This window comes from Symphodus melops (assembly GCF_947650265.1).
Source record: "Symphodus melops genome assembly, chromosome: 20".
Lineage (NCBI taxonomy): Eukaryota > Metazoa > Chordata > Actinopteri > Labriformes > Labridae > Symphodus > Symphodus melops.
The window spans coordinates 5,053,957-5,067,153 of NC_136710.1; the positions used below are offsets into that span (position 1 = coordinate 5,053,957).

Sequence of the window (13,197 nt, forward strand, 5' to 3'; positions counted from 1 at the left end):
GCAAGCATGGGGGTCGTTCAGCTGAATCTGAAGATGAAACAGCAAAATACAGTATATTAGACACAAACTAAAGTCCAAGCCACCTCCTTGCATGCGACTGTGCAGCTGCAGCTTCCTTGAACACTGAACCCTCTGAAGGAAACACTGAGTAATGCTGTCAGTTATTGCATTTTCTAAGAAGAAATTCAGCTGTCTGTGTGGGCAGTAGGCAAGTTTCCTGTCATTGTCTGTTATATACAAACATGACATGAACGGGATTGGAAAGGGTCATTCATACACATGAATAGAGAAGAAAAAATATACAGTACTGTACATCATATTCTGAAATAAATGTGTAACGACTGCATGTTGAACTTTATAGAAATGAAATCAGAATAGGTAGCCACTGAAACAGTAAAAACAGCCATACTGTTTGTTCCTTTGCAAAAAGTCTGCACATTATAAGGTTTTGTAAATGCAGTCCCTGTTTTACTTCCATCCATTTGTTGTATCAGTAAAAAATTTTAAACAAGGAAATAACATTTCCTCTTTCTCTGCAAATCCAACTTTAAAGAGAAAGCCACTTTGACACTGGAACTATTTAAGGAAGTAAGAAGGCTTATATTGAACCACCAATACCTCAGTGTAAAATAATTTCGCAGCTCGGCTTCAACTTCCATCATGAACGAAAGGCACAGAAAACACCTGCATGCACATGAATGAAACCTCCAGTGCAAATATTGAATTTGAACAATAATTGGACGTCAACAACAATAGAAGCTTTTTATTATCTATTTGTTTGGCTCTATGCAGGGTGTGTACAGTAACATGGGATGGGTAGTTTTTTAGATCCTGCGTAATGGGGCTACATGCGTACAAGATGGAAATACATCAGCAGTCTTGCATCATGTTGAGTGTGGTCTGGCTTGAGTAGCTAAATTTAGACACCTGCTTCTGCTACATCTTGAATAATAAGTGTGAATGAGAGAGAGAGCCTATGCAGAGTCTGCACGTGAGCCCAACAGACAACATATGAAGGTTTAAAAAAAAAGGTAGTAGTAGTAGTAACAGAAAAGGTGGAAAAAATAAACAAAAATGAAGGCAGGATTTTTGAAAGAGTAGGATTTTCATGAGTGGAAGGTGTGTGAGGGAAGCAGCAGGATAACATGTAAAAGAACAGCTGATGGTTGGGGTAAAGGAGGGAAAAAGGGAGGGTCTTTAGAAGGAAGAAAACAAGCTCTGCATGAAAGGAGGAAGAAAGAGGGCGTGGCTACTGTACTCATAAGAGGGACAACATGAATTTATTCAAACACAACCAACGATAGCAACAAGCCAAACACAGGTCAGGTATTTCTTGAGCGGGCCTGAGAGACTTTCATTTTAAGTGCACTTTTCTGTTTCAACTTTTGGAGAGGATGTTTTGGTCTCTTCCTTTCACACCTGGAACAAAGAAGCAGTGAGAGCTTTTTTGGGGTTCCTGTTTTTTGCTGTTCACGTTAGAAGCAACTTAAAGGACCTAGACATTTATTTTTTACTTTTCTTCGTGGAAGGAAGGAAGGTCGATGGAATATGCGCTTCTCGCCTCACTATCGGACTCGATGTTTGCGTAGCCTGTGACGTAGAGCACCACCTGTGACACCAGGCAGTTGAAGAGACGTTACAGTAACAGTTACAGAGGAGGATTTTTGCGCACCGTTTAGGCACGCAAACGCACAGTTTTACGCACACTTTACAACCTTAGCTGCTGTTGAATGATTTTAATTCCTGACATTTTTGCGAATCCACATGGTCACAGAGCACTGACAGCGCAACTGCAATCAACTTCCCCTATCAGATAAGGACTCCACGCTGCTTCAGTGAACGTGGGTTGGTTTTTTTTTTTTTACACTCAAAGGTGACCAGCACTCGGCACAACATCAGGTGCTGCGAGGAGGAGGGAAAAAAAGAAGATAAAACACCAACGAAATAAAACAAAAAAAGAAGTGAAGTCCAGCCACCAAGATGACAGACGGTGCCAGACAACGTACCAGCACGTCCGGGTCTGCAAAGGATGCTGCCGGCGGGGAGAAGGAGTCTGGAGGAGGTGTTGCGCTCAAGAAGGAGATTGGGCTTGTGAGCGCCTGTGGTATTATTGTTGGTAAGTGATTTGATTGTTATTTATACCACAGGCTGTAATAGCGTGCCACCATTTGGTCCTAATTCGCCAACAACTATTCATATATTGGCGTTTAAATTTCCCTCTTCTACGGTCGGCCACATTGGCTTTCAATTATCCTACAGTCCCTGAACGCGCCTCAGAAAGTCTTAAAAGTGTGAGTGAAATTAAGAGGAGAAATAGATGTGATGGGGAGACAATATGGAGGAAAAGAGGAAGGGATAGTAAGAGCTCCATTAGGATAATTCTTCACCATTCAATTAATATGTGTTTAAGATTTGGGAGCTGAAATAAAACGCATGTGTTTTAAAAACGATTCAGGGATCTTAAATCAAGTTTAAACACGTTTTCACAGTTCTACAAACAGGGATTTACGAGGGTTTAACAAAGGTGTGTTCTTTTTTATTTTTTTTTAATTGGATACACATGTGATGACTATCTGAAAAAAAGGCACACACCCTCTGCAGTCTTTCATCAGTTAAGCTTTCATCGTTTCTGTGGAGCATGGCCAGTTCTGATGATAGAGAGGATGATGATTTCATCACATTTACTCAGAGGACTATGGTCCATTCACAGCAGGTTTCTCGGTCACATGACTGACATTGACTCAGTGAGGTGGCAGCACGTGGGCTCATGAATTACTCCACTCTTTCATTGCATCATTTTTATAGACATGTGGGGAATCTAGATCTGATTAAAAAGCCTTTTTAATCATTTTATGGAATAACTAAAAATATGATATTATTGGAAATGATGACAAGATATGCTGATTGATGATTTAAAGATTCCCTTTTTAGCAGAAGAAAACTGATTACCCTGAAAATCCATTGCCTTGGTTTCAAAGAGCCAAAATAGACTTCTTCCTTTTTAACTTGGCTGCTCTAAATATAGTTGTTTTTTTGTTTTTAATTAGGTAGATGAGATAAGTTACTTACATATATGGAATGAGTAAGACAGCGGCTTATATTACAGGCATGTGCTGGTGCAACTCTTCAATGAAAAGTGTCCTTTTCAACTGTGAATGGAAAATTAATGTCTCTTCAATGTACTTACTCTTATAAAAAGTTTAAAAAAAGAAAAAGACAACAAAATGAAAAAACAGTTGTATCAGTAGAGGCCAAGACGCTTCTTGTCTTCAAATCAAAGCTGCAGCCAGTTAAATTGATAATTGTGTTTGATTGATAGCATGGGCATTTTGGTCCCTCAAATGCCAGAAGAAAGTAATCATTCCAAAATCCTGACTTAAAAAGATTAATTTTGTGTAACCAACATCATCTCTCATTAGACAAAAGAAAACATACATATCTATATATTGGAAAAGCTTCAAAAAGGCAACATTTATTAATCCCCTTAGAGGCTAACTAGAATGAAAAATCAATTATCACAATCATTGCCAATAACCTGTTCCGACAATTTTGTAGATTATTTAGATTAACTGTATAGAATAAAAAGAGTTCATTTTGCCTTTAAGACCTTATCCATGTGACACAAGCGCACAGTAGCAGAGTTTCTGTGAGCGGCTGTTTACCATTCATCACAGACAACAAACAACATCAGGCGACAGATTAATCGATTGATTCGAACATTGAGATAAATGTGGCCCAGGTTGCACCAGGTGGGCACGGCCGAGCGTGTGGTCTCAGTGTTGACCTTCACTGGCTGAGCCAAGGAGAGAGAGAGAGAGAGAGAGAGAGAGAGAGAGACAGGGAGAGGAGGGGTTGTTTCCACGGTAACAGGAGGAAAAAAAAGTGAATGAGAGTGTGGGAACTCCCGAGACACAGAGAGAGAGAGAAAACAGGGAGAGATAAGGAGCAACCTTGGCATTGCAATGTTGTAACTAACTCCCTTCATCCCGCAGTTTTAGCACAGAAGATCTTTTATCAATGATTATCCTCTGATATTATTTACAATCTATTGACAAGTCATTAAAGAGCTATAACATGCTTCATTTAAACCCACAGATAATGTTCATCTTTTCTCTGCAGCCCCACCTTTGATCATTTCTATGCTGCAATATTCAGATAATTGAATGACTTTATTGATCTTGAGACAGTCAGTGATTAAAATCTTAAGGGAGAGTTTTATGGTCGTCCAGAGTACACAACAGCTCCTCCCCAAAGTCACTAGACTGCTCTTGGCCTTGAGGCTCTTTTGTTTTCGTCCTTGATAGGTCATGTGCGAGAGAGACGTGAGCTCAGGTGACTCGTCTGATCCTTTCCTGGGAACATGCCCCACTGAGTTTCCACTTAAAAGGCAGGGACAGTGTGTGTGTGTTGGGGGGGGCAAACAGTTTTTTGGTCCATTGTACAGTAGAGCTAAACATAATAGGCAGGAATTGGAGTTAGAGGTTTACTTTTGGCCACTTATAAGAAGCCCCGTCCTGTTTATAATGGTTCATTAGCTCGCCTCGCCAAGCCAGGCCTCAAGTAGACTCTTATCTGAAATGCCATTTTGTTGCTTAACAAATTTTGCTTGAATTGAAGAGAAATGTTAGGATACTTTTTTAATCATGCGTTGAATATGCCACCAATAGGCCTACTGCCGCTAATGCAATCCAGTGTTAGCAAGTACGCCAGTCAATGTACCAATCAAATGACATCATTTATTATCCCAGTAAAAACATGCGCGTGTTTCTTCTTCTTCAAAGTAGTAGCCTGTACAGAATAATAAACACAATGTCTGCTAAAGCGTAGAGTAATTCAATTAAGATAAATCATCAGATGACGTTTGCAAACAACAATTGCCTGCTGCTAGCAAGGAGTGTAACATAGGGCAAAGCTAACTAACGCTAGCAATGAGTGTTCTTTAACCGCACAATCCAGCCCCATTTTTGTGTTTTTAATTTAAGGAATAGTTATTCAAAGCTGTTGAAAATAAGTTTGTTATTGAAAATGTAGGTTTCTCTGGTGATCAAAGGACAACAGACAAGACTGTGTTGCTAGCTCCAGGTAGAATTAGCCTAGCTTGTAAATGGATGCTCTGCTTGTTGTAAGGTTAGAATATATCTGGGTCACTGAGCTAGGTTAGGATGCGCAACCAAGATAGCCATCATATCACACCCATACATGGTAAGGAGCCCACAGCTGTGATATAAATGTAAAACTACTACACCTTGAATTCTATTTATAAAGTAATGAATAATATTCATGTTTAGGTTTCCTAATATGACTCTAACTGCAAAGGCTTCATCACTAGCGAGCTGACTTAATGTTGAATGAATTTTTTTTTTCTTTTTTTGCTTCCTCCCCTCTCTTAAATTACCTCGGTGTAATAATAACTAACACTCAATTTACAGAAGCACAAGGGGGCCTGGAGGGTCTGTGAGGGTCTGGCTGTGGTCCAAGCAGCAGCTTGCCTCGGCTTGTCGGCTGCTTGAACAGAGATTTACAGCTGAGAGGAAATGCAAGAACTAATCTTGCAGGTTTTTATAAAGGCCGATTAGTGTTATATCATAATGCTGCACAAAAAAACACACACAAAGAGCTCGTTAATATTCTGTCTGCTGCTTGTGTGAGAAGAGTCATGGAGGCCTTGACACAAAAAAACACACCATGCCATTTCTCTTATTGGTTCAATCTGTCAGGTAAATGTTGGTTATGCATGATTTTTTGCACTGTTTTCTAAAATTTTTCTATTTATTTAAGTAAATAAATAATAGGGAGATTACATCACAAATACAACTGCATTTTAGTTCTTTAAAAAACTAATAAATAAACAAAAATTCTAATATAAGCATGACTGAGATATTAAAAACTTTTAATGAGACATTAACATTCAATTCTGTAAAACTTCCAGCTGAGAAAGATAAAACAAAGTCACAAAGGAACAGAAATGTGCTCCTGGAGCATGCCTGGAACCAAGCCTCTTCCGTTGTGAAACCACAATCCAACAACAAAGGAGCAAATCAAAATATCCTAAAAACAAAACAAACAAAAGCGGCTAAAGTCCTGCAGAGATTTGTTACGCGAATACGATTCTGTCCGGAAATTTCTCACAGTCACACGGACAGATTTGACCTCAAGTGCTGCCAAAGTTTAGTCTTTAGTCCTCTTATAGTTGTTACGAACATGCAGCTGGGCTCAGATCAAGGTCAAGAAAGAGACAGTGTTTTGACATAGTCATGTTTTCCTCTTGGCCTGTTTGGAGACTAAAGGATGTGAAAACCGCCACAAGAACAGGAAACATAAGATTCCATGTTGGTCAGCATGTCTCACACACTGTGCAATGGTGCACATGACAGGAGCACACATGCAAGCGTGCACATTTGCTCCTCCACCTTTCAAAGCACATTTAAATCATCCAGCAGCAACAGGTTGCCTTTATTTGTTTCTGCAAAGTGGTCAAAAGTTGTTCTTGCAGAAGCACATCAGGGAGTTTGTTGTAGAAGGGCTGAGTCAGTGCATGGTAGTCTCTCCCCCCCCCCCAGTCCCTTGTAAGGTCACACAGTGAAGACCACAGCAGCCATAAAAACGTCAACGTAATCTGGAGTATGATAGTTTGTTGTCGAGTTTTTATACCTTTTACCTTGGCTCTAACTGGAGTTACACAAGCTCCTCTCGTGTCCCGCACGTGCTGCATATGGATGATCTTAAAGTTGAACAAATGTGAATGCCTCTCTGTGACCAATAAACGCAAGCGAGACCATCAGCTACAAGATCGATCACTTCTATAAACTTATTTGTAATGTCTAAAACTGCTGGAAGGGGTAAGGTGTTGGTCAGATTGATTAGGTGCGGGCTACTGAAACAGCTTTTTTTTTTTGTACTCTTGTAATGGTAATTTGCTTTTCAAGAAAACATGAAGGAGAAAATCAGCAGAGAGAACAGATTAACCACTTTTTGTCCGCATGGGCACCAAAATCATGATAAACAGGAAGTTCTTCACGGTAGTTTTAATCATTATTTCTGAAGCCCATTTATAATGTTTCTGATCTCAGTATGAACACGAGTTGTGAAAAGTTCAACCATTTGAAAAAGTTAGAAGAGATCTGAAATAAAAAGCAATCCAGATTTGCGTGTAATTGAACGACTTTGAACTTGAAAAAATGACAAAAGTTGGTAGACGAAGTAAAGACGAGATGTAACAGACCACTAGCATGTAGACTCTAAAAGCACCTAGCTCCATAAATAGCTACACGTTAAATATTGTAGTTCACTGGCAGTTGAAGCAGGAAACATTATCATTTAAACCTTTGACTTTTGTACTGTAAAATGTCACCTAGCCTTTCATCCTGTTAGGATTAATAAACCTTCAATCTTTGACCCTATAGCTCCATTTTTATTGGCTGTTGAGTTCAAGCACCGTCAACCCTGTCGACTGAATCTGATCATGGGCTCCTGACTTCTGAACTCTACTTTGTCGGGGCCCCATCAAAAAGGAGCGTCTTTTTAATGTTGGACCAGGACTCAATCGTCTGTCCCTCCATATTTTACCTCTTGTGTAAACCGCATGGCACTCTGATGCTCATTGAACCTGTCAGGGCATTATTCTCCCCCCGTCTACCTTTTATACCTCCTCCCTCGTTGCACTCTTTCACCCCGCTCGCTCTCTTGCTTCATTTGCTCACAAGTCTTTGCAGAGTCAGCAGATTAGAGGTTCCCAGATTCATCGCTGTTCTCTCATTCTTCCTCTTTCCCGTCTACTCCCGTCTGACTCATTATTTTTCCCTCGTCCTTTTGTCTTTCTGCCCTCAAGGGTTGACGGTGCTTAATAAGAAGCCCCTTATTAACTATTAAAAGTTAACAAAATAAAGGCACTACAAACTGAGATGTAGCAAAATTTAAGGACTATACAAGTTTGTTTTCTAAGATTTGACTTTCGTTAAGAGAATCCTGAACAGTTTTAGGTCGTTCATTACCATACAATATGTTTTATTTCAGTCATTTATTCTGGACAAAAACTGGAATGTAAAAAGGACCATACAAGTTTGTGGGTTTTAAGAATACGTACTTGGCTGCAGTCATTGCTCGACATGTAATAATCAAATAGAGTTAATTTCAGTCGTCTTGTCCCGGTGAGGTTTGCTGCCTTAACCGGCTTCATTAAATATACATAAACATTTTAAAATATATTTAGCAAGTACACCACATTCCTGGAGTAAATTTGTGAGCCCCAGAGTTGTTTATGTACAAGGAGAGCTGTTTCTGCCTGTTTCCAGAATTAAATCTGAGCCCTGGCTGAACGACACCACTCATGCTGTCAGACGTGAGTGCCGTAGAGCAGAGCGCAAATGGAAAAAAGACAAACTGCAGGTGTCTTTTCAAATATTAAAAGACTGCTTGTGTCGCTATCAGAAAACTGTAAAAGATGTAAAAAGAAAACATTTCTCAGATATTATTCTGTCAAACTGTCACAAGCCTCGTGTTTTGTTTAGCACTATTGACAGGATTCTTAATGCCCCACAGACTGTTGGCATGGAAGCCTCTCCTGCTGTCTGTGAAAACTTTCTTCACTTTTTTATTGATAAAGTCGCTTGTGCTAGGGCTCAAATCTCAGTCCCTGCTTATGACCCTTCAATCTCCATCCCTTGCTCTGCTGTCTTTGACCAGTTTGAGCCTGTGACTTTGACTTCCTTACAGGAAATTGTTGGTCAGTTGAAACCCTCAGGTTCCCCAAATGATCCTCTTCCTCCTCGGCTACTTAAAGAAGTTTTCCCCACTGTAGGGCCATCTGTTACTGCAGTCATTAATAGCAGCCTGTCCTCAGGTGTTGTCCCTGAACTGTTTAAACATGCAGTAGTACAACCTCTGATTAAAAAACCTGGTCTGGATCCTGCAGTTCTTGTTAACTTTAGGCCGATCTCCAAACTGCCTTTTCTTTCTAAAACCCTAGAAAAGGTAGTTCACGTTCAATTGATGGCATTTCTGGAGGAGCAAAATAATATTTTAGAGGTTTTCCAATCCGGTTTTAAACCCCTGCACAGCACTGAATCAGCTCTTATCAGAGTTTTTAATGATGTCTTTTTAGCTACAGACTCCGGTGACTGTGTTATCCTTGTTCTTTTAGACTTGACTGCTGCTTTTGACACTGTGGATCATGAGATCCTGATCTCTCGTTTGGAGAATTGGGTGGGCATCAGGGGCACAGCACTGGATTGGTTCAGGTCATACCTGTCTCATCGAACCTTCTGTGTTAGCCTTGGTGACTCTTCTTCCTCCTCTGCTCCTCTCACATGTGGAGTCCCACAGGGCTCAGTTCTTGGCCCTCTCCTTTTCTCTCTCTATCTGCTCCCACTCGGTTCTATACTCAGGAAACATGGCATTTCTTTCCATTGTTACGCAGATGACAGTCAGATTTATGTTCCACTTAAAAAGAACAGTGAATACTCTCTTCGAGTATTATTCGAGTGTCTTGAGGACATAAAAGCCTGGATGGCTCTTAATTTTTTAAATTTTAATGACAATAAAACCGAAGTGATGGTTTTTGGTGGTACCTCTGGGGCCCCTCATGTGGATCTGGGTTCCTTGGCCCAGTATTCCAAGCAGTCCATCACAAACTTAGGGGTTAAAATGGACCCTGAGCTAAAGCTTGACAATCAGATTAAGGCTGTTGTCAAGTCAAGCTTCTTTCACTTAAGGCAGCTGGCCAAAATAAAGCCCATTCTTCCGAGGCAGCACTTCGAGACAGTAATCCACGCCTTTGTGACCACTCGGCTGGATTACTGTAATGCTTTGTATGTGGGGGTTAGTGGGTCCTCCATCGCCCGTCTCCAGATGGTACAAAATGCGGCTGCACGTCTTTTAACTGGCACTCGTAAATATGACCACATTACCCCCATTTTAGCCTCCCTCCACTGGTTGCCTGTGCATTTTAGGATCCATTTTAAAATTCTTTTATTTGCTTTTAAATCCCTAAATGGTCTTGCCCCGCCATACCTCTCTGAGCTTCTACACTCGTACACACCGTCCCGCACCCTCAGGTCAGCTGATCAGCTGCTCCTGAGGGTGCCCAAAACTAAACGGAAGCTCAGAGGGGACCGTGCGTTTTCTGTTGCGGCTCCTAAACTTTGGAACGACCTTCCTCTCCCCCTTAAACAGGCCTCTTCTCTGTCTGTTTTTAAATCGTGTCTTAAAACCCATCTCTTCTCCCTGGCCTTTGTCACCGAGTAAGATGATTTTATTTATTTTATGTATTTTACTTATTTTATAGCATTTTTATATCTTTTAAATTATTGTGTACTGTGTATTATGCCTTTTTTAACTTTTGTTTTATTGTACAGCACTTTGGTCAGCTGTGGTTGTTTTAAGGTGCTTAATTAAATAAAGTTGGATTGGATTGGATTCTAGATTTTATGCTAAGCTAGGCTAATATACATTCTGTTCTAACTCAGTACTCTTTGTACAGATAAAATATCCCGAATAAATGTATTCCTCAATATTTGTATGTATGTGTTTGTTCATTTTTAGCAACGTTTTAAGACACGTGAGTGTGACGACACAACCATTGCTTCAAATTCAGTTTATTCGCACTGTAACGTTACGACCATGTGAAAAACAACGCTACCAAAACCCTCCTCCTCAATCCGACACCTCTTCTCTCCCACAGGTAACATCATCGGCTCAGGTATCTTCGTCAGTCCGAAGGGGGTGCTGGAGAATGCCAGCTCTGTGGGCGTGGCCCTGATCGTCTGGATCGTCACAGGTGTCATCACCGCCATCGGAGCGCTGTGCTACGCTGAGCTGGGTGTCACCATCCCCAAGTCTGGGGGAGACTACTCTTATGTCAAGGACATCTTTGGAGGGCTTGCAGGGTGAGTGGGCACTTAACACTCAGTCATCTGCATATACCGTAAAGAAACTACCAGAGGGGGGTTTCAGTGTTTCTAGTAACGTTAAGGAAGCAGTAAGTCAGTTACAAATGAAATTGAAAAGCTGTTTTCAAAAGGGGAAAACCTGAATGAATATATGTCACACAGGAAACATGGGTGTCACGCATGGGTATGTGGTTTTTCGTGTAAAGAGCTTTGTTGGTTGAGCAGTTGAACAGTTTCATCCAGTTTCGTTTTTTCCCCCCTCATTTCTGCTACTACTTTTGAAAAGGATGTGTTTTATCTTTCAGACTATGAAATGTTTTGTCCTGTCTGATTTAAAACAGACATTTTCACTCATTCTTTGGTCACTGAGGTTCTCCAAGTAAAGCCCAATAATTCAGAAGTGCTTTCTAATAAGTACATGACCCAGTTTTCTAGATGAAGGGGCCTCTGAAAACAGTCAAAGATAATTTGACATGGATTAGGGAGAGCATACCAACATGTCTAGATAGTTCTCTTTATCCTGTCTGACGGGCCTGCCTGTGTGACAAAGTACAAAGTACTGAAGCACAGAAATAAGATGTACGTAAACAGCTTGTTTTCGTTGCTGACTTGTCAAATACGTCCGATTTGACAGCGGCTGCTCACCCCTCTAGTGTCACTTCTGGACTCCAGCTTGGTGTTTCACGTGGGATTGAAGTCTGTAGATTTAGCATTAATCGCACATATGTATTCTTGGCGAAGTGGTCGGAGAGTTGGATGGGTCAAATCAAACATTGCACTCATCTGGTAGACTTTAAGGCAATTCCCATGTGAAACCAATAGTTAATATCATTGTTGCATGCGGTCATATAACTGGGAAAGATTTTTAATAAACCTTATGAAATCAAGTGGTGGAGAGGTACCTCCATTATACCAGGACACTCTCAGATTTTTAATCTCAAGGAGTTTTTTTCTTCCTGGTTAAATTAAAATAAAAATATATTGTAAAGCATATGGCCACTGATAGAGCTTCCATCATTGGCAAGTAGTGACTTGGGGTGGGTTGTATAAAATATATCAAACCCACATAAATCGAATTCTGACTCACTTGTTAAGTTATCCACTCCCACAACCGCAGCATAGTTTCACATATGTCTGAGAGGTCGGGGGCGGGGGGGGACCGCCTTTTCCCGTTCATCTGTACATCTGTAAACGGTCAGCTTTAAGGTAAAGGTGCTTACAGTAAATGCTTGGGAACCACACTAGGGTCATTTCCCTCAAAACAATATCGTTTGTTAGCGTAGATTTCACACACAGTGCCTTTTTTGCCCGGACTGTAAACACAGATTAGACCATTGTTTTTTCAACTTTCAAAAGGATTCGTATTATCAGGGTATTTTGGGAGAGGAATTCACCCAGACAAAACAGCCATTGATTGTTTTTGTCCCTTTGTATGGGCTATCAATACACATCAATGAAGTTTTACCTCCAGAGACTTTGTAGTTCACAGCTTCAGAAGTGTCGGGGCCACAGCGTCTCCCTGTGCCATCTGTCTAGGATAAATAATCTGCATTCAAGGGGTGTTTGTTGTTGTTGTCCTGCTCCTTTTATCCCTATGTATTTAAAGGGGCCGTGTTGTGTAAGCATGTGCGTATAAGTCAATAACTGCATCAAGTGTAATACTCACATCCCCTTGTGTAAGCGAGCTAAAGGGAAGCACTTATATGTTTGCTCAAAGGCAGCTTGAATGGACAATGTTCCTGTACAAAGGCTTTTTGTTATGTCAGACGAGTAAGATGTGTTCCACCCTGCTATAGATACCACAGGAGGTATTACACTGGTTAGAGTAGGATTGTGATGTTGGACTGAATAAATAAAACTAAATCATTTATAATTAATTCTCCACAATTTCCCAGCCTGCGATCAATAAAGTACATTTATCTATCTATTATCTGTCTTATAGTCAATATAAGCCTGGTGTCGAAGAAAGCAAAGTCGAACCAATTCTGCGATCACTTTCGGACCTTGTTCCAAACTCTGAATCTCTGATAGGAAGCCAAATGTGTTTTACACACACACACACACACACACACACACACAGCAATTAAAACATTGAAATGGGGCACCACATATAGGGCGTCTTTACACACAAAATTTGCATTAGCATGACAAATTATAATCCTTTGACATGCTATAATGTTCTTATTCTCCTGTTGAATGACTTATACAGTATTTATTTAGAATACAGTAAAGACATATAAGCATTTAAAAGTAAATGTAACAGCCGTTACTGTGCATTGAGAGTTGAGGTGGACACACACACACACACACA

General features: G+C 40.5%; 1 protein-coding gene across 1 annotated transcript; it reads left to right on the plus strand.

Moving 5' to 3' along the window:
• Positions 1-1,276: 1,276 nt before the first annotated feature.
• LOC306841925 (large neutral amino acids transporter small subunit 2-like) lies at positions 1,277-10,913 on the plus strand. The gene is made up of 2 exons (XM_079371953.1): positions 1,277-2,116; positions 10,679-10,913. The coding sequence occupies exons 1-2, from the start codon at positions 1,981-1,983 to the stop codon at positions 10,885-10,887; spliced, it is 345 nt and encodes a 114-aa protein (XP_079228079.1). The 5' UTR covers positions 1,277-1,980; the 3' UTR covers positions 10,888-10,913.
• Positions 10,914-13,197: the final 2,284 nt, after the last annotated feature.